Below are 23,553 nucleotides of genomic sequence, written 5' to 3'. Positions count from 1 at the left end.
AGTTTTTGGTCATGAAGAAATCGGCGTCAACGTTGTCAATACATATATTAGGTAAATCCGGTCTACTTTGTTTTATTAATTCGGTTTACTTTATGTTAATCCGGTTTACTTTATGTTTCAAAAGAGGTGTTAATGATGTTTTTATATTAGGTTTTTGTATGACAAAATGATGCGCCCCAATGATTTGGACGAGTCATTCGGATTCTTAGCACCAGCGAGCATCAACTTAGGTGCAATCTTAAATAACCCGGATTCCGTGACGGAGTACGTTCTTCGGATCCTCAATGACAATAAAAATGCGGAGAAGTTGTTTTTTATACCGTTTAATACCGGGTTAGCATTTCATTCTAAATTCATATATTATAATTATTTTCCAAGTTACCATCTAACATTTGCCTAATCATTACAGTGGACATTGGTTGTTGCTCGCAATCAATCCTATCCGAGAAATTGTGTATTATCTTGACTCGTTAGGAAATGATTGGACAACATACCCGGATATGAAGCGCCTAATTGACACGTAAGTGAGAATGTTCAAAATTTTTCTTAGTTTATGTTAATTGTTCTAATTGCTTCATTTTTATTTTATTAGCATCCTACAAGCTTTTCGGGCCCAACGAGATATCCAAACCTCAAGGAGGGGCGCCAACCGCATTACATGGATTAAAGTGGCGGTATATTTTTAATTACCACATTTTTTATTATATTAGTGATGACACTTGATAAAACTTAGGATTTATAATCCATATTTTTTTTTCATGTAGTGTCCTCAACAACGTAATCAAATAGATTGCGGGTATTTCGTGTTGAGGTTTATGCGGGATACTCTTGCTTTGGGCCGATTAGTGATTCCCACCGATGTATGTATTACTAACTTATGAGTTAATTTTATATTTACACATATCTCATATAATTAAATAGTTGGAATTAATTCAAAATATTTTTTGCTTCATATGTAGTACTTTGAGGAATTCAAGTGTGCATTTTATACAAAGGATCAAGTGGACGAAATCAAAGAGGAGTGGTGTCAATTCATGATAGAGCTCAAAGTTTTTTCATAAATTTGTGTAATTTTGTAGTATACTTGTAATATATGTAATGACTTGTAAATGTGTACATAAATTTGTAGTATAGGTAATGACTTGTAAATGTGTACATAAATTTGTATATATTTTGATACATTTAAGGCAAAATTGGTTTGAATTGGTATATATATATTTGTTAGCCAAAAATTGGTAGAAAAAAGGCCAAAATGGCATGTATAAAATGTGATTCTGTCTGTCAAAATCTGGTTGAAAACAGGTAGAAATTCTGGTTTATAAACCTGGAAAAAATGTGGTTTAAAACAAAAGCTACAAAAATTTTCGTATACATTAGACAGCGCTTTTGGAAAAAGCGCTGTCTAAGGGGGGGCTTAGAAAGCGCTTTAGGCAAAAGCGCTGTCTAAGGTATACCTAAAAAAATTAAAATAGGAGGGTCTTAGAAAGCGCTTTAGGCCAAAGCGCTGTCTAAGGGGGGGGCTTAGACAGCGCTTTTAAGATTTCAAAAAGCGCTGTCTAAACCTTTAGCAGCGGAGGTTTAGACAGCGCTTTAAAGCGCTGTCTAAGGCTAAAAAAAGCGCTGTCTAAGGTCTTGTTTGGCGTAGTGTTAGTTGAGGAGATACATTTCGGATCCGTCTCATGTGATCCAAGTGTATGATGTACAGGTGAGAGATAACCTGACTGTTGAGGCATCACCCATACAGATAGAGGGTCAGGAAGTGAAGCAACTGCGTGGTAAAGAGATTTCCTTGGTGAAGGTAATGGGAGGAGGACCAGCTGGTGGGACCATAAGTTGGAAGCTTGAGAGTTAGATGAGGGATTCACATCCAAATCTATTGACTTGAGGTAATTTTAGAGGGAAAAAATTCTTTAAGTGGGGGAGAGTTGTAACACCCAAATTTTAGTAATTATTTTATGCAAGTCATTTTGATTTAATCATGTATTTTGTTAGAATTATGTATTTTTATGATTATTTTATGGTTGGGTGTTGGTGGGGTATGTGTCATGAAGATGGAAGAATAATTGAGGGGTTGTAACCATAGGATAATATAGAATAATTTAGAGTTTTTTTAGATAGTTAAAATAACTATGATTTAATTGATTATTTAATAAAATAATAAGAAAAAGGGAGTGTGTAGAGATTTTAAGGGCAATATTGGGCTTATGTTGAGTAAGTGAAGATAAAGTAGGCATTATAGAAAAATATTAAGGTTAATATGGGGATAACCTAACGAGGGAATTAGGTTTTTGGATAAAAAAAGAGAATTGTGAGGGGATAAAGGTTAAAATACGTGTTTTGGGGAGTTAGAGAAAAAGAGGTAAAAGTAGAATTGAAAACTTAGAGCTAGGGGAGAGGGAAGAACACCAAGAAATTTAGATTTCCTTTTGTTGCTAGGAGAACCAAGGTAAGAGGGAGATTACTTATTTAATGGGTGTTAAAGAAGGAGGGGTAGAAGGAGGAGTCATTAACCTCCAATAAAATTGGGTATTCTAATGCTTGATTCTGAAGTTGTTGTTATAATCGTTGTTGTATGATGAATTTGGTGCAAAATTTCGTTGTTATCATATGTGCATAAATTCTATTTTGACGAGTTAAAATATGTTTACCATTGTTGAGAGTTTTGAAGGTTTATATGGGATTGATAATGTTATGAAATATATGATTTAATCGATACTAATATGTGATAAATCGTAAATTTGATGTTTTAATCATTCGATGAGTGTTGGATTTCAAATTCTGAGATCGGAACTTTTTACGAAATCGGAGCTCCGAAAGGGCTCCAACAGTGAAAAACATATTTTTTCTGGTTTTTAGGTTCATGGAAGTCGCTATGGTAACATGGTGGACGCCATGTCATAGTGGTGGCGGGCGTCATTGAAGTCGTCGCAGCAAGGCAGATTTGGGTTCCAATACGGTTTCGGTCATAACTTATTATTTGTAAGTCCAAATCGAGTGTTGTTTGAAGTGTTAGAAAGTTAATGCTCAGAGCTATAATATGATAGCGATATGTGAATTGTTTGAGTATCATTACTATGCCTACTGTGTGGGTGATTTTTTTTTTCATATGTTCGGTTAATGAATTATTGACATATCCCGACGATTTTGGTCATTACTTTCATGCCGTTCGAAGTGTTGGAAAGATAACACACTAAACTATACAGTAGTAGAGAGAGTTTGGATGATTAAACTATGATTATGTGTGTACTGTTGTGGTTTTATTGATGATGTTATGAACCGTTTAGCGAAACATTGAGTTTCTGCTATTGATAAATTGATGTGCTAAATTTTTAATATGATTGCAGGTTGTTTGATTATTGTGTTTTGATGATAATATTAGGTTTGATGTTTGGTTTCGATGTGAAAGTATCTTGTTGATGATGTATAGGAAATTATGCAGTTCAATGTGATAACGTTTGTGTTGTTGCAATTGTTATGACATGGTGAATCATTTGAATTGTTTGTTCACTTGTGATTGTGATAATCCAGAAGGGTGGACTATGTTGTGCATGATTGTAGTTGTGTGATCGATTATGGATCACGACATGAATAATGACAAGTGTGTTAGTTGCATTTTTTCCATGCCATGCATTCATAAATTGTTAAGTTGGTGGAGATAAGCTTAAGTTTGAAGGGGAACGTTAAACTTATCCGAAGAGGAAGCAAGGAGATAAGTTGTAAATCACGAGAATAGCAGACCACGAAGCATGGTTAGTACTAAAATTAGCAAAGGGGTTCTTTCCATCGGTGTCAAGTCCAATCCGATGGTTTCTTGGCTATTGGCCAAAATCTCGAAACAACGAATCAATTGTCTTCCATTGCAAAGACTCAACTAAATGGAAAATTTTGCCATCACATTTTCTTTCATCTGCATGGTATCTAATATTTTTTGTGTTCACATTAGAAAATCATCTCTTGAATCTTACAATTATTGGCAGGTACCATAACACTTTAGTAGGAGGACGTGTATTGGTATCATCCTCATCGTCGTCACAATTGTTATCCTTCACCTTGTAGCACAACTCATCATAACTCGGTCAATGATTTAATTTTTCATACTCTTTCCTCATAACTACATTTGACACAATATCTTCTTGGTATCACCATGTATTTTGATATACTTCAAACCCATTGGACACGATATCTTCTTGGCCTCATAACTACGGTCCGATAATCTGTTATCTTTTGGTAGCATTTGTTTTAATAACTCAAACAATTATGTGAAAGTTTTATCTGTCACCCACTTTTTCCCTTCAAATTAAACAATTTTAACACTACAAACAATCGTGTAAAATTTATACACCCCTTATATAACGGTGCATCCTTGTCACTAAAACAATCATAAATATGAGTTTTACTGAAAGAAGATTCTCCAATATCATGAATCATATCTTCTAGTCGGTCATCCATATCTACATCAACTTCATGTTTTTGTAACTTCACCGTTTTTTATCTACTTAACTATGCCACGTCCAGATTTTATAACTTTAACAAATTCCACACAAGATAGGTGATGCAATATTTCTTTCTTTGAATTTTTTAATATTCCCGCATATAACACAAGGACAATAAATTTTTTCATAATTGTCAAGAAGATTTTGTTCAGCGGATTCGAGGAATTCAAGAACTCATATCTCATACACCAAACCTAATCGATTAGCTTTCATTCAACTACGATCCATAATACATTCTGAAATTTATATCAAAAGTTTGTTAAATTATTTAGCAATACAACAATACAACAACATAACAACATTCTCAATACAACAAATTACTAAATCAATTTTAACAACTACAACAATAATCTACACCATAATACAACAATGCTACAACAACAATGTCTACAACACCATAACAATCTCAATATAAGAACACAATAAGTGAAACAACTACAACAACAATATATAACATTCTCAACAACATAAAAAAATCTCAATCTCACTCAACTACAACAACATATAACATTAAATAACAATAAAAAACTATAATTATCTCAACAAATAGAAAAAACCTAAACCAACATGAATGGTAATAAAATAGAAAATATATCGTAACTATGGAGAAGAGGAAGAGGAATATAAATGAATTCGGTGTAAGCTTCTTGAAGCTTCGTCTTTCCATCCCTTGATTTGAACCTAAAATGATGGTGTTTCGTTGGTCTGTGCTAACACTTTATTCTTTTCTTTCGCCCGGACACTTGTGTTATGAAATAAAATAAAATGTGTTATGTTTTAATTATTTAGAAACACTTTTCAACATGTTTGACAAAAATAACAGAAGTGATATATAATACATATTACCACGGTTTCCTTTAACAACCATGCTGAAATTATTTTGAGATTTGTCTATAAAACTGAACAAGTGGATCATTCAACTTTATCAAGTAAACCTAACTCATTTTGCTTTAAACCTGCATGTTCCATTATTCAAAAGTTCATATAGTATATTGAAAAAATTGATTTAAAAATTAATGTTAAAATTTATTTTATCAAGTAAACGATATATTTGAATCTTAACATTGATACTTAATGCCAATTTTTTCAAGGTATATTGAAAAAATGAACGAAGATATTGCACACAAAGTGTATCTAAGATTCTAAAAAATGTATCTATGAAAACTAAACCATGTTATTGCGAAAACTAAACTCTCTTTGAGTTTGTAAAAATTTGACTGAAATTGAAAAATGAATGCCACATTTCACGAAGGTTGGTATAAATGACTATGGTGAAAAATCTTTTAATTTTAATATAAATAAACAAATTAAGGGGAGACACCATTTTTTGTAACGAAAAATGGAAAATTACTGGTGCTGGTGCTTGGAATCCAAGCTTGTAATCCTTAATATATCACCACAATTGATAATTGGTGAAAAGTGTTTTATTAAATAAATACTCATTATGTTGTTAATTATAAGAGAAAGTTTACTTTTTAAACTCATTGAATAAGCAATGTATCTAATTTATTATATAGACTAGATACATTGATTATTCAATAAATCTAAAATTTAAATTTTCTCTTATAAATAGGTTCAGAGGGAATAAAAAATTAAGGTGCTTAAATTTTCTCTTTTATATATATATATATATATATATATATATATATATATATATATATATATATATATATATATATATATATATATATATATATATATATATATATATCTTTACACACAATGTTTTTTTTTTAATTTTATAAGAAATAAATCAACACACAAGTCAACCAAAATGAAGCTTTTTTTGAACATTATATGCAATAAATCAAACTCTTTTAATATAATTTTAATGGATAAATTGAAAATATAAAAACTATTTTTGAAGGCTTTAGTTGAAATAAAATTATTAAAACTTATTTATTTATAGCTTAACTTAAGAAAAAAAGTTACTAAAATGAGAGATGTTTGTATTGAAAAAAACAAAGTTTACCTTTTTGAAAAAGTCAATACACAATTTACAAAAACAGTTTTTGGATCTAAATTTTTAATTCGTGACTTTAGGACATAAGTTACATTAGCCAAAATATAATAAAAGTTGTGAAAGCTAAGCTAAAAATGCCATTGAAATGAAGGAGAGAGCTTACATTGATTTAATGGAGAATTGAATTACACAAATCTAATTTATAAGGTACAAGATATGACTACTTATAGTAACAATATTAGTTATTCTTTCTAACTAACTTGTAACTAACTCACAACTAATAATTGAAAATTAGTCATTACTTGTTACATAAGTAATCTCACTAAGCATCAACTAATCATCATGCTTAATATCCCCCCTTAAGTTGGAATAAATGTTAATCATTCCTAGCTTGCTTTGAAGGTTTTTGAAAGGTTCTATGTGCATGGACTGGTCAGAATGTATGCCACTTGATCATTTGATGCAATAGGAAGTAAATGAAGGATTTCTTCCTACATTTTGTCTCTAACGACATGAGAATTGATTTCTACATGCTTAGTTCTCTCGTGAAAAACTGGATTGGCTGCTATGTGACGAGCTAGCTTCTTGTCACAGTTGGAAAGGAGTATTTAATTTGAAAATCCTACAACAAGTATAGGATCCATTGTCCTTAACATGTGGCTTGTGCTAAGGCTCTATATTTAGCCTCAGATGAAGACCTAGATACAACTAATTGCTTCTTACTTTTCCAACTAGTCAAAGTGCTTCCAAGAAAAAAAAACACAAGCTTGTTGTAGATCTTCAAGTCTCAGAGCATGCTCCCCAATCAGATTCAGAAAAACCTTTAAGTGTTAGTGTTGATGATGAGTTAAAGAATAAACCATTACCAGGATTAACTTTGAGGTATTTCAGAACACACAAACGTGCCACCATGTGTTCATTAGTTAGTGCACTCAAGAATGGGATGAGCTTGCTTACAACATAAGAAATCTTTGGCCTAGAATGTGTTCGGTACAAGAGTCTCCCAATAAATCTTCTATATGTAGTAGGATCATAAAGGATATTTCTAGACCCCTTGCGCAACTGCAAGTGAGGTTGCATTGAAGTATTGCAAGGTTTTGCTCCACTCAAACATGTGTCTTGCAATAAGTCTAGTGTATACTTCTTTTGGCATAGTGTAATGCCTTCCTTTGATCTGCTCACCTAAAAACCTAGGAAGTATTTTAGAACTCCAAGATCCTTGATTCTAAAATTGTCATTTAAGAGGGTCATAATGTTAGTGATCTCATCAACATCATTCCTCTCTAAGACTAAATCATCTACATACACAAGGATGACTATGGATTATGCACCATTAGACTTAGTATATAAGGATTAGTCAGACTTTGATTGAACATAGCCTTACTGTAAGAGAGTTTCACTCAATTTGGTCTTCCATTGTCGACTTGTCTGATTCAAGCCATAAAGTGATCTTTGAAGTTTTCACACAATGTCAGGGTGAGGCAAATCAAGACATGTAGGGGCTTGTGTATATACTTATTCATTAAGGTCACCATGTAGGAATGTTATATTAACATCAAACTGAAACACTGGCCATTTCTGAGCAGTTGCAATGGCCATAAAAACTCTTATGGTTGCCATTTTGACAACTAGATTGAAGGTGTCTACGTATTTTAGGCCTTCAGTTTGAGTGAACCCCTTTGCTACCAATTGTGCCTTATATCTTTCCATATATTCATCAACATATAGTTTGAGTTTGAAAACCCATCTACATCCAATATCCTTCTTGTGCGTAGGCAGATGAACTAATTTCCATGTGTTCGTCTTCATTAATACAGTCAATTCAGATTGAATGACATTGCCCCAATTCTCGTCACAAATGGCTTCTTCATAGGTTGCAGGCTCAGTAATGGATGTCATATTGAGAATATATCGAGTGTGTGCCACGTGAAGATTAGAATAAGAAATCAAAGAGGATAAATGACACTTGCTTTCAGAAGATTTTGGAGTGTCATCTGAAGTAGTGGGTTTAATTTTATTCACAATCAAGTTGCAATGGTGGTTCTGTAAAAATGGGGGAGGTATAGAAACCCTTGTGGGTCTTATAGGGTGATGGTTATGATTAAATGGTGGAGATATAGTATATGGAGGACTGGTGTTACTAGAGAATATATGTGTAGTAGGAGACTGAGCAATTGCTGAAATTGGAGAAATATCATGATTACCCGTAGGTGGTGCATCTGAAATGTTAGGGTGATTAGTGGATGGTGTGGTATGCGATTGGGAATCATGAATTTAAGAAAAATCAAGTAAACAATTATGATGAGAGGAATGATTATGTGAGGTATATTGGTGTGATGAAGTGGATGACTTGTAAGGAAAAATTGTTTTTAAGAAAATGACATCTCTAGAGAGGAAAATCTCTTTAGATTGCAGATCAAACAAGATGTGCCCCTTTACACCAATTTGCAAACCCAAATACGAACACTTCCTTGATCTAGAGTCAAGTTTCTTTCTATTGGCATATAGAGTTGAGGCAAAACAAAGAGAGCCAGAAACTCTAAGAAGGTTAAGGTATGGTAAACAATTATGTAAAATTTGGAAAGATGACTTGTTATGAAATAAATGTGTGGGAATTCTATTAATGAGGTGAATAGCATGGCTAACTGCATATGACCAGAAAAGTTTAGGTAATTGAGCTTGAAACATGAGGGATCTAGTGATTCCAAGGATATGTTGGTGCTTCATCTCAACTATGTCATTTTGTTGAGGAGTACAACATATGAAGTGTGACGTAAAATACCTATTTCCTTATAAAATACCTAAGGATAAACTCATTACCATTATTAGATCTAATACATTTGATTGTTCTATTAAATTGGATGTGAACCATAGAAACAAAAGCTTTGATGAGGTGTGGTGTTTCAGATTTATTTTCATGAGGAAAAGCCTTGTAAAATGACTTTTGTCATCAACAACTGTGAGGAAATATTTGTGGCCATTTATTGAAGGAATAGATAATGGAACCCATATGTCCATATGAACCAAGTCAAAAAGGTCAGCAAATTTATGGTTGCTATCAGTAAATGGTAATCTCTTTTGCTTGGCATAAGAGCAAACATCACAAGGTATATAAGATTACACAATTTTGGAAAAAGGAAAATTATTCTTTACTTAAATCAATTTGGCATGAGATGGATGCCAAGTCTCTAATTCCAAATGTTACATGTACTTTTAGAGTTTTTAGAAGAACTGGTATTGTAATGTGAAAATAAAGAATTGATACATGAATCAGTAAAATTTGGTTTGGTGTATGGGACTGCAACATGAGGATGATTGACAATATACAATCCACCTCTCAAATCAAGTACATCAATCATCTTCTTGGAGTAGGATGTTTGTATCAAATAAGCAGCATTGTTAAAAATGAGTTGACAATCAAGACTATGAGTTAGCCTAGGGACAAAAATGATATTAAAAGTGAATTAAGACATGTATAACACATTGGTTAAAATGAAATGACCATAAAAAAGAACAGTTCCTGCAAAATTGGTTGTAACTAAGGAACCATTTGGAAGTTTAACAGTTATAGGGGGAATTCTTTTCAAAAAAATGAAAAAATTGAGAGAAGCACACATGATCAGTAGCACTAGTGTTAAGAATGAATGATTCAAGAGTGTTATGGATAGGTAAAGTGAAGATAATATGTGTGTTGGATTTTGGTGGAGTAATGAAATGATCGACACTATGAGATATAGATTGTGATAATTGTTTAAGTAATGCCAATAAAGCCTTATGTTGATCAGGAGTAAACACTACAACGAATAATACATTTCATGATGACGATTTCACCTTACGTATTGAAAAACCGAGGTGAAATACCTGGACGCACCCTGTTTTTGTTTATAAAAACTATACAAGATATTTAATCGGTTATCTGGAAAACCGAGGGGAAAACCTATTAAGTGTACATGCTTCAAATCCCAGCAGCCTCAGTTTAAGTTTTTATCTCATTAAAGTGACGCATTCTTGAATATTTTAGTTTTAATAAAAAAAGTACACTACCTTTCACCTCGATTTTCATACCAACCGATGTGAATATGTTTCTCTAATATATATATATATATATATATATATATATATATATATATATATATATATATATATATATATATATATATATATATATATATATATATATATATATATATATATATATATATATATATAGCTTTAGCTTGTAGCATTCAGTTTCATTTGTCTAAACAACACAAACAGAACTCTAACGAAGAGCCTTAAACATCGAGAGTCATAAACACATACCATATTCAATACAAAGATGTTATGTGATTAAGACTCTATTTTCTTCTTCAGAGATCCAAATCATTTTCTTTTACTTCTTCTTCAGAGATCTGGTATGTCAAACATCACTACTAATATTTTTGTCATATTCTTATTGTTGTTTTTGTTACTATTGTTGTTGTCGTTGTTATTGTTATTGTTGTTGTTGTTGTTGAGATTCGAAACCCTAGAGTTTTTGTTGTTGTTATTAATGTTGTTTTTGTCGATGTTGTTGTTTTTGTTTTTGTTATTAATGTTGTTTTTGTCGATGTTGTTGTTCTTGTTGTTGAGACCCTAAACACTAGAGGTTTTTTATTGACGTTATTGTTATTGATATTATGGTTATTGATATTGTTGTTATTTATTGTCGTTATTGTTCTTGATATTGTGTTTGATATTATTGTTGTTTTCTTGTTATTTTTGTTGTTGATATTAATATTGAGATTATGTTTGTTGTGATTCTTTGTACTCCCTCCGGCCTTATTTATAAGCAAAAGTTTTCTAATTTTTTTGGCCTTAAATATAAGCAAATGTCAACAAATCTAGGTGCATTTAATGCCTTTATTCCAAAAGTATCCTTGTATTAATTTAATTTATTGTTACTAGAAAACAATTTAATTGAGGGTATACTAGTAATTGTGTTGTCTCTCTAACATAAAATCAAGAAACTTAAATGCACTTAAGTATATTTCTTAATAAACGTAAAACTTATATTTTTTGCTTATAAATCAGGCCGGAGTAGTACATCTCTCATCTTGTTCCGTCTAGTTGAGTTTATTATATCTAATATCGATTATTTATTTCACTTACCCCTATTTGAACATATAACCTAATAAATTGACTTTGGAAATAATCATATGCAAACTTATGTTGTATCTGAAACTTATCTTACATTGATTAATAATTTTTTTAGCATTCTACAACTCATCATTCATTCACGTTCTTTTATAGTTAAAATCTCTCCAATACTTCTATTTTTCATTCCACTTTCTTCCATATTTGTTGATCTTTGAAAGCATCAAATTTTATGTTTTCTAGAATGAATTAGTAGAAAAGGAAGTGTTGAATATAGAACTTGAAACATTAGAGAGATTTTAACCATAAAAAAACGTGAGAAGAATGATGAGTTGCATGATGCTTCAAAATCACAAGCAGTGTAAGTTGTTCTTCAAATATAACACATTTGTTCATATAATTATTTTCCTAACCAATTTTTAGAAGTTATATGTTCAATATATGATTTAGTGAAATGAGAAATCCACATTAGATTTTATAGACTCAAAATTATTTTACCCCTCAATTTTATGAGATAACTGAGGGGACACGTGTTTTCGCCATTTCAGAATTTCAAAAAGGTCTCCCTAGGAATCAAACCCATGACCTTTTCACATACCCGCCGGTTTTTTAAAACCGAGAGGTACATTTTTCACTTTTTATGATGCCATTTCATTATCTCGCCTCTGTAGCCGGGGTTAAATGCATTTTCGTCCGAGGTTAAATGTATTTTTTCTAGTATTAATAACCTATGAACCCTGAGCTTGGATCATGGTGTTGCTCTTAAATATGTTCAGAATGAGTATCATCTTCATGGATAGGATCATGAGATATATTATTGATATGACATTGTTTCCAGTGGGGAGGATAACCATGATTTTTAAAGCATGTATCTATAGGGTGACGAGTTATACCATAATGTATGCAGACTCTAGTACCTCTTCCTCTGCCATTAAAATATATGCCACCTCAAGAATTATTGCGACAAAATGAGGAAGAACCACTACCTTGAAATTGACCAGAGGGAAAAGCCAACATTTTTTTGTTCATCAATGGGAGAAACCATCTTTCTTTCTTGTTGAACAAGTAAAGAATAAACTTAGCATATGTCTGGGAGGGGACCTATTAACATGATTTGTGATCTAACTGTAGAATATTGATCATTCAAACCTTTCAAGAATCTTATGACTTGAGCAAAATGTTCGTATGCCCGAATTGCGTCAATGGCTATACATGATACATCATAATCACATGTAGGAATTGGGCAAAAATCGTCTAATTCTTACCATAGCATTTTCAATTTTGTGTAATAAGAGGATGTAGAACAATAACCTTGTTTGAGAGTGCAAATTTCTTCCTGAATATCTAAAATTCTGAAGACATCACCATGATAAAAACTATATTTCAATTCCTTACAGATGCTAGAAGCAGTCTCCATCCACATGATACTTTGAGAAATTTCAGATCCCACCGAGTTATTTAACAAGGACATAATTATTGTGTTACATAGATCCTAGGCAATGGATGAAATGAAGCTTGTTCTTGGGTCTTAATGCCATTGCCATGGATCTTGACCAAGATTGATAATTTTCAGCATTCAATAAGGGAGTAACTAACACAAGTGCAAGATTTTCATTAGGATGTGTTGGAGAATCTATTATTTTTGGTTTTATTATTCTTTAATACTACATTTATTTTTATTTATTCTCCATTAAGGAGAAAATCAATTGTAATAATTGTATTTGCACTATATAAACCAGTCTAAGGATGATGAATAAAATATAACACTTTTTACCTATTTTTTCAAATATGGTATCAAGAGAACTGAGTTAGGGGTTACCGTAAAACTTTCCTCAACCTATTGTTATTAAGTTAAGAGAAATGGGTTAGGGGTTACCGTAAAAATTTCTTCAACCTATTTTTGTTTGGTTAGGGATTATCATAAAGCTTTCCTCAACCTATTTTTGTTTGGTTAGGGATTACCATAAAGCTTTCCTCAACCTATTTTTGTTGGGTTAGGGGTTACCATAAAACTTTCCTCAACATATTTTTGTTCGACCCAGTTTCTTACCCGACCCGATTCACATACCCGTTTAGCCTCCTATGGGGAATAACAACAACATGTGGCCTTCCCCATCACAAGCCTACACTGGATCCAACCATGGCGAACAACCGCAACCTGAGTCGGGCGTCGGTCGCGGAAACGAAGGTGGTCACAGAAACGAAGGTGGTCGCGGAAATGGCGTATGAGAGGAACCGCTGATGGTGATAAACTATGGCAGTAATGATGGCAACAATGGAAACAAGAACAACATTGTTTTTTGTGACAATTATTCCAACATATGTGGTAATAATCAAGAGGGTTCCTCATACTCCCTCAAGGTCAATATTCCTAAAATGAATGGGAATAACTATAATGAATGAGCTTAAACTGTTCGGTTGGTATTGGATAGCAAAGGAAAACTTGGTTTCTTAACAGGAGCAGTGGCTGAACCGGCAAGAAGAGACCCACATTACAAATAATGGAAGTCGGAAAACACCTTAATTATTGTGTGGCTGGTAAGCTCTATGGAAACTGGAATAGGTAAGCCTTACATGTTTTTACCTTCCGTAAAGGATGTGTGGGAAGCTATTAAGAAAAGATACTTTGATATTCAAAACTCCTCTCAAATTTTTGGTTTAAAATCAAAGTTATAGCATGCGAAACAAGGTGACAGGAGTGTAACTGTTCATTAAAATGAGTTGTTGACATTATGGCAAGAGTTAGATCTCTGTTATGATGACAGCTGGAGGTGTACAAAAGACAGTGTTTTGTTTCTCAAGAGGCAAGAAAATGATCGTGTATTCATGTTTCTCGATGGGCTCAATAAAGACCTTGATGAGGTAAGAGGTGGAGTTTTAGGAGAAGTACCATTGCCAACTATTGGTGAAACTCTTGCACAAATAAGAAGGGAAGAGACATGACAAGGAATTATGATGGGCAAGACACCACGGAATTCTGAATCTGAAGGCTTAGCTATGGCTACTAGGAACCTTGACGAGGGAAGAAGGTCAGACAAAGTTCCTTGGGGTGATCACTACAAATGTGAATGGCATACACGTGAAACTTGTTGGAAGCTCAAAGGCAAACCTCCCAACTGGAAGAATAAAAATGGTCGTGCATTTCAGGCTAGTAATTATGATCAAGGGCAGCAACCTCCTCCATCTCAGTTTCCACTCACTACAAAGCAACTAGACATACTGTACAAACTCCTCGAGTCTCCAAACCCTTCTTACTCTATAGCAACAAAAGGTAATTTTGCATTTCTTAGTGTCAGTCCGAGTCATACTTGGATAGTAGATTCAGGTGCCTCCGATCACATGACAGGTGAATCTACTTTGTTTTCTTCATATAGTCCATGCGCAGGTAATCAAAAAACAAAAATCGCATATGGCTCTTTTTCAGCCATTGCAGGTAAAAGGTCGGTTGTGTTGTCTCCAATGTTAACTCTTAAAAATGTCCTTCATATTCCAAATTTATCTTGTAATTTAATGTTCGTCAGTAAATTAGCCCAAGATATAAATTGTTAAACTAATTTTTTTCGATCTCATTGTGTCTTTCAGGATTTGAACTCGGGGAAGATGATTGGCAATGCTAAGGAGAGTGGAGGGCTCTACTACCTTGACATTAGATCTGCATCACAACTACCTTCAAAAATAATAAGTTCCTGTTTTGAGTCTTTTTCTGTTTTGAATAATAAAGATGACAACATTATGGAATGACATTTAAGATTAGGTCATCCTAGTTTTCGTTACTTAAAACATTTGTTTCCTAAGATATTTCACAATAAAAAATTTTCTCCGTCTAAATATGAAGCATGTGAGTTTGCAAAGCATCATCGTTTCCAATTTTTTCAATACAACCTTATAAACCATCAAAATCTTTTTCTATTATTCATAGTGATGTTTGGGGCCCTAACTGTACAAGTACACTCTCTCTCAAAAAATGGTTTATCGCATTTATAGATGACCATACAAGAGTATGTTAGGTGTACTTGTTAAAGGGGAAATCAAATGTTTGTCAGGCTGTAAAGAATTTTTTTTCAATGGTGCAGAACCAATTTCAAACAAATATCCAAGTCTTTAGAAGTGATAATGGCAAAAAATATTTTAACACTATCCTGGGTGATTTTTTCTAAAAAATGGGATTGTACATCAAAGTTCATGTCCTAATACTCCTCAACAAAATGGAGTGGTCGAAAGGGAAAATAGACATTTACTAGAGGTTATTAGAGCTCTACTTTTTTCAAATAAAGTACCAAATTATTTGTGGGACGAAGCTGTTTTAACAGCTGCGTATTTAATTAACATAATGCCCTCCAAAATTCTCAATTTTCAAACTCCTATTAATGTCTTCAAAGAATGTTTTTCTAGTACTCGTGTTTTAACTGATTTGACTTTAAAAATCTTTGGTTGCACAACCTTTGTTCATGAACATAAAAATGTTGGAAAGCTTGAGCCACATGCTATAAAATGTGTCTTTGTTGGATACTCCCCAACCCAAAAAGGATATAAATGTTTTGATCCAAAAAATAAGAAAATGTTTGTTACTATGGATGTTACATTCTTTGAAAATAAACCTCTCTTTTATGACACTCATCTTTAAGGGGGGGAGATAAACGAAGACTCGTTTCAAATTGAGGGCATGAGTTTTTTAAATAACTTATCTTTTCCAGTATCACAAAATTCTGAGATTTTTACACATGCACCAACAAAAAACGGTCATGATTCTTTATCTGATCCTACTTCTATTATGAGTAAGGAACCTTGTGAATCCGAGCCTACATTGGTAGAAAACAATGAGAATCCTAAAAACAATGATAATGATGATCTAATTGAAATTCCACAAAATAATGAGTCACTTCAACAAAACAAATTTGAATTAGGAAACAGGACTTGGAAAGGAAAGATTTTTGTGAAAAAACACCATAAAGGAAAGGATCAGTCCACATCTCAACACTATCAAGAATCTGAACTGGGTGACTGATTTCCTAACATAAGAAAAGGTAAGTCTATCTCTGTTTCTGAGAGTCGTATTTTGTATCCTAATATAGATGATCATGTTTCCATTAGAAAAACCCGTCAGATCTTGCACTAAACATCCCATGTCCAATTTTATATCATATTCAAATTTGTCTTCATCTATGTCTGCCTTCACTTCAAAATTGTCTAGTGTAGAAATTCCAAAAATTGTACAGGTTGCTCTAGAAATTCCAAAGTCGAGGGAAGTTGTACTTGAGGAGATGAAAGCTCTTGAAAAGAATAAAACTTGGATTGTTACGTTACTACCAAGTGGAAAGAAGACAATTGGATGCAAATGGGTGTTTACTGTGAAGTATAATTCAGATGGGTCAATTGAAAGGTACAAGGCTCGCTTGGTGGCTAAAGGTTTTACTCAGACCTATGGTATAGATTACTCAGAGACATTTTCTCTTGTTGCAAAATTGAACACTATCAGAATTCTTTTGTCTCTTGCTGCTAACATGAATTGGCATTTGCATCAGTTAGATGTTAAGATGCATTTCTTAATAGCGATCTAGAAGAAGTATATATGGGCATTCCTCCTGGATTTGAAAACAAATTTGGATCGAATATGTGCAAAGTAAATAAGTCTTTATATGGATTAAAGCAGTACCCTAGAGCTTGGTTTAAAAAATTCACTCAGTCCATGAAGAAATAAGGGTACATCCAAGGATATGTTGATCACACCTTGTTCACAAAATTCTCCCACGATGGGAAAGTTATTGTCCTGATTGTTTATGTTGATGATATTGTCCTTACTGGAGACGATACAATGGAAATGGCAAGAGTAAAACAGAAATTAGTAGTAGACATTGAAATCAAGGACTTGGGATTCATGAGAAATTTTCTAGGTATGGAGGTTGCTCGGTCAAAAAATGCACTACGCCAAATAAGGGAAAAGAGGGCGCTTATTTTGGCCTATAACAGCGCTTTTAAGCGCCCTCTAATCTGGCGCTGGCATAGGTAAAGACAGCGCTTTGTTCTCCTGGAGAAAGCGCTGTCTAAAGTGGCCACATTATAGTGCTCTTTAAGAAAAAAGCGCCCTCTGGAGTGGTCCATACAGGGACACCTTAGAGGGCGCTTTCTGGAAAAAGCGCCCTCTAAAGTTGTCAGTGTAAAGTGTTTAGAGGGCGCTTTCAGGAAAAAGCGCCCTCTAAAGTTGTCATTGTAAAGTGTTTAGAGGGCGCTTTCAGGAAAAAGCGCCCTCTAAAGTTGTCAATGTAAAGTGTTTAGAGGGCGCTTTCAGGAAAAAGCGCCCTCTAAAGTTGTCAATGTAAAGTGTTTAGAGGGCGCTTTCAGGAAAAAGCGCCCTCTAAAGTTGTCAATGTAAAGTGTTTAGAGGGTGCTTTCTGGACAAAGCGCTCTCTAAAGTGTTAGTTATTTTAAAAAAGTTTGTTTGAAAAACAGTGGATATATATTTAATTGGTAACCTGTTCGCATGCTGCAAAAGTGTAAAATTCATATTGATTTCATCCTTTAATCCAATGTTATACACCATTAATCCATTGATATATACAACATGAATCCATTTATATACAACATTAATCCTCCATATATACAACATTAATATATGATTCTTTGATCAACAATATACAACAACATATTCTCAAAGTACTACAATTAAGAGAATAAAACATAGCAACCAACACCCAGTGACCACTGTATCCAAAAGCTGTCTAGTAGTTCTAACCAATACTAAACAAAAACGCCCATCCACCCATGGTGGCAAACATGTTCTGTATATCCAAAAGCTGTCTAGTAGTTCTATCGCACATCCATACAAAATAAGGCTCAACCAAAACAACAGATGGCAGCATAAGTAGTCCCCTGCAAAAAGAACACGTCCAAATGCAAATAACACAGAACTGTCAAAAGGCGATTGAGCAACAAATAGTAAACAATGGCATAAAGTTAAATGACATAGCTAATATTACCTGAATTCCTGCATGGCTGTTAAGGTAAAAATCAAATTCCCTAGGGTGACAAATGCCGGTGTCTACCACGGTTCCTTTGACAATTTAGAACAACAAAATCAGCAAAAAGTGATAAATTCAAATGATAATATATACCAGCTGCGTTGAGAAATATATTGAAAAAACCTGGCATAATTTTTCCACTTCTATCGGTCTCTTTGGGGTTGACAGGAAAGAGACAGGTGTGATGTCTCTTTTGGACCACTACAAAAGTAACTTTAGGTAGATACCCATCCTCTATTGAGACACAAGCCTGATGAAAAAAAATTAAAAATTAAACGCAGAGAATTTAGTGGTGTATTTTATGAACGACAAAGTAACAAGAAATCAACTTTGAGAAGTCCTAAATTCTGCCTACAATACAGGGCTGCAAAGTTGATGCAACAAAAAACATATAACAATATATGGTAAGTACCTGTATCTCCGACCATATTTTTTCTTTGCCAACCTTCAAGTCCGGACTTCTCCAATTATCACATGTAATCGGAATATGTTGTCGAACAAGGAAACCAATGTAACTTGCCAACATTGAACCCTTATCTTTTGAAGATAGAATTGATATATGTTTAGATGGACATGTTCCATTGTCGTAGAGGGATACTTTCAAATATCCAGCATCATCATCTACGTGAATGAGGCTTGACGATAATAGAGCATCTCCATCTAAACAAATATCAATTGATACTTTCGAGCATCCCTTGCCCCTTGCACGAATGATTGACTTCATAGTAGCCATTTTACCTGTAAAAAAGAAAACAATTAAAATCAGATGACAAATGTAAAAACAATTAAAATCATAAAAGTCATTTTACCTGTAATAAAGAAAACAATTAAAATCATTTGATCCAAATACCCTCATTATGATCATTTCTAATATATGAATCATTTGATATATTATTCTCATCTTGATCATTTCTGGTAAACGATTCAATCTCAACATCAATATCACCTTGATCTCCAGTGTTTTCATCAATTACTTTGTTGGAAAAAAGAACTATAGACCATTTCGTACTTTTCGGATCATTGACATAGAACACTTGTCTAGCTTGAGAGGCTAGAATAAAAGACTCATCTTTGTATCCCACCCTATTAAGATCCACTTGCAAAACCCCCGGTTCAACATTCTCGTTACTTTTCTCACCATGCAAATTCCAACATGTATAACTTCGATCAATTCCATGCCTCATTAGATGCGATGTCAACTGAACTGCGTCAACCCGTTTCCCATAACAACAACCCAAGCAAGGACATATCATTCTACTGGGGTCTTCGGCGTGCGCAATGGCAAACTTAACGAATTCTAATACCCCATTCTCGTACTCTCTCGACAATCGATTGGAAGACATCCATGTATTATCCATTACTAATTAGAATAAACAAAAAACAATTTCAGAAGAGTTCAAACACATTCGGACCTAGGTTTCTAATGATACTGGTGTTGACACAAAATCAGATATTCATAGGTCGTATAACCCTAACTACTGGGTAATGTAGTCCCATTGCATGCGCTATCATGGTCACTAAAAACCAACCGTCAATTGCCTAATAAACCCAAACAAACGTAGGGCTTGAAATTTAACGCATGCGCTATCAAATTTAAAATGACTATGAATATTGAAACTTTACAGGTTGAAACAAACGTAGCATAGACAACAATAACATAAAACTGAAATGGGGCAAAGCTAAAACAAAGCAAGAAATAGGGCAAAGCTAAAACGAAACAAACGTGCCTTTGGTGCCAGAAGGAGGAAACGTCGTAGATCTAACAGAGGTGGAAGGAGAACGCCTTAGAACCCTAACGTGAAAAAGAACGAAAATAACAGAGAGTGAAATAACAAAACGCGCAGTATGTTATAATTTTAATGTTTACTAAAGGGGACCTTAGAGGGCGCTTGTGGAAAAAAAGCGCCCTCTAAGGTGCGCTGTCTATTGCTCCTTATTTTTTCGCTTCACTTTAGACAGCGCTTTTGTAATAAAGCGCCCTCTAAAGTGCGCTGTTGTACATGGACTTAGAGAGCGCTTTCTTAGAAGCGCCCTCTAAGGGTATCCTTAGAGGGCGCTTTCATAAACGCGCCCTCTATTGTTGTCCCTCCATTTCCTCATTATTTTTTCGCTTCACTTTAGAGGGCGCTTTTGTAATAAAGCGCCCTCTAAAGTGCGCTGTTATACATGGACTTAGAGAGCGCTTTCTTAGAAGCGCCCTCTAAGGGTATCCTTTGAGGGCGCTTTCATAAACGCGCCCTCTATTGTTGTCCCTCCATTTCCTCATTATTTTTTTGCTTCACTTTAGAGGGCGCTTTGTTACAAAAGCGCTCTCTAAAGTGCGCTGTTGTACATGGACTTAGAGAGCGCTTTCTTAGAAGCGCCCTCTAAGGGTATCCTTAGAGGGCGCTTTCATAAACGCGCCATCTATTGGTGTCCCTCCATTTCCTCATTATTTTTTTGCTTCACTTTAGAGGGCGCTTTGTTACAAAAGCGCCCTCTAAAGTGCGCTGTCTATTCCTCCTTATTTTTCTCTTCACTTTAGAGTGCGCTTCTTTAAGAAAGCGCCCTCTAAGGTGCGCTGTCTATTCCAATTTTTGGCGTAGTGATGGTATTGTGGTTTCATAACAGAAATACGTTATAGACTTGTTGCAAGAAACAAGAATGAGTGGATGTCGTCCTGCAGATACTCATATGGATCCTAATGCTAAACTTTGAGGAGAAGGTAATATTTCTGTTGATACTGGAAGATATCAGAGATTGGTTGTGAAACTGATTTATTTGTCACACACCCGGCCTGATATTGCTTTCTCGATGCCGATTGGGTAGGTTCAGTCACAGATAGAAGATCAACCTTTGGATATTGTATCTATGTTTGGGGGTAATCTGTGACATGGAGGAACAAGAAACAAGGAGTTATAGTAAGGAGTAGTGCAGAGGCCGAGTTTACAGTTATGCCTCAAGGTATTTGTGAGGGATTATGGATCCTTAGAGTCCTATAAGAACTTAAGATGAAAATTGAGCTTCCATTGAAATTGTACTCTGACAGTAAAGTTGCTATTAGCATAGCTCATAATCCAGTTCAACATGACAAAACCAAGCATATCCAGATTGATCGACACTTCATAAAGGAGAAGTTAGATGCATGAATCATATGTCTACCCTTCGCGACTTCAAGTCAACAAACTGCGGATATCCTGACCAAAAGATTGACAAGACCTACTTTTGAGTATTTGATAGACAAGTTGGGTATGATAGATATCTATGGACCAACTTCAGGAGGGTGTTGGAAAATATATTATTTTTGGTTTTGTTATTGTCTTTAATACTACCTTTATTTTTCTTTATTCTCCATTAAGGAGAAAATCAATTGTAATAGTTGTATCTTCACTATATAAATCAGCCTAAGGCTGACAAATAAAATATAACAGCTTTTATCTATTTTTTCCAATAAGATGCATGATGTAAAGATTGAGAGTATCATTTTGATAATCCTTATTGAGAGATGAAGAAGAATTGTTCTGCTATAACAGAGTTTGACCATCAACGGTACTGGAAGAACTCTCAGTAGACATGATGAAGAGAGGAAGAAGAAGCAAAGGAAAGGATGAAAGAGGGAATGGGACTTGTGAAGATTATGCAGCGACAATGATAAAATTGTAGTCACAGGTCTAAGATACCTTGTGAAAGATAAGCTAAAAATGCAATTGAAATGAAGAAGAGAGCTTGCATTGATATAATGGAGAATTGAATTACACAAATTTGATTTACAATGTACAGTTATTCCAATGAAATTTCATAATCTGTCTCACAATCATTCTAACAAAGTTTAATTAGGAAGTATAACCTTCATTTTGGAAGACCGTATGAACATTTTGTAAAATTAATTTATTAAGCATTAGATAGTATACACGAATGAATCAACAATAGCTGCAGCTATGTTTACTACAACTGTCATATCATTGTTCTCATCAGTGAGGGGTGTGCGTATGTCACCACCAGCTCTCCCATAAAAGCTCACCTCACACTTACTGACTTTCCATAACACATAAGTTGCGACATCTAATGCAACTTTAGCATCTCCTCTAGGTAAACTTGCACGGGCTCTTTGAAAATCAGATGTTGCAATTTTATTGTATGAATTAGCACATTGCTGAAGTGCTTGATGTTCAGGAGTACCGGGACGAGCTTTACCCTCTGCAAGAAGTTTACTGATTTTGGTTGAGGTAGACATGGCTTTGTCTCTCATTATATTAAACATGATTATTGCTATCTCAACCGGATTTTCTGCACTGTATTTTGGATTGGATTTCACGAACTTAACACATTCGGTAGGATATGAAGTCTTGTTGCATGTTTCTTCTATTACATCTAGGGCATGGTTTGGGTGGATAGTGCACAAGATGAGAAAGAATAATGCTAATGGTTTCAACATTCTCATTTGTTTGAAAGAAAAAGAGAAGGAAGATACAATAGAGGGAAAGTTTGCAAGATCAAGAGGGGATGGATGAAATAATTCTTAAATAGGAAACCACTTATATATTGCATCATTAATTGACTTTAATTTATGTATTTTTTTAGTACACTGCTTTTTATTGAAAATATATTATATAATATGATAAAAATAAGGATTAAAGGGAAAGTTAAAAAAAACATTAAAAAACTTACAAAAATATACTATATAATATAGTCAACACCTCAGATAAAAACACTAGTGAGGCCAAAAAAATCATTTAAAAAACACATAAACCAAAAGGTGGGCATTAAGGAAACCCAAAATCTCCATTCCAAAAGAAGAGATGCATTTATTTCAATCAATTTTTTTAATTGAAAATATTATATACTATAATAAAAATAAAAATTACAAAGAATTTAGAAAATCATGTATAATGTTTGTCTTGTAGTGTTTAATGCTTATTTATTCGGCTCCTCCTACTTAGCCTATTAGAATTTTTTCAATATTATAAGAATTGAGAAAATCATCAAT

The 23,553-nt window shown here is 33.9% G+C and overlaps 2 protein-coding genes across 2 annotated transcripts; one reads left to right on the top strand and one right to left on the bottom strand.

Annotated features, from left to right (window-relative positions):
* The first annotated feature begins 16,694 nt into the window (after window positions 1-16,694).
* Window positions 16,695-17,129, top strand: LOC127135943 (uncharacterized mitochondrial protein AtMg00820-like). Its single transcript, XM_051062565.1, has one exon. It carries the CDS (start codon window positions 16,695-16,697, stop codon window positions 17,127-17,129), a length of 435 nt encoding a protein of 144 aa, XP_050918522.1.
* Window positions 17,130-22,464: 5,335 nt separating this feature from the next.
* Window positions 22,465-23,007, bottom strand: LOC127135942 (uncharacterized). The gene has a single exon (XM_051062564.1). The coding sequence runs from the start codon at window positions 23,005-23,007 to the stop codon at window positions 22,465-22,467; it is 543 nt and encodes a 180-aa protein (XP_050918521.1).
* Between the last annotated feature and the right edge of the window lie 546 nt (window positions 23,008-23,553).

The sequence above is a fragment of the Lathyrus oleraceus genome, chromosome 4 (assembly GCF_024323335.1).
Source record: "Lathyrus oleraceus cultivar Zhongwan6 chromosome 4, CAAS_Psat_ZW6_1.0, whole genome shotgun sequence".
In the NCBI taxonomy this organism is placed as follows: Eukaryota; Viridiplantae; Streptophyta; class Magnoliopsida; order Fabales; family Fabaceae; genus Lathyrus; species Lathyrus oleraceus.
This window is presented reverse-complemented; position numbering and strand designations above follow the sequence as displayed.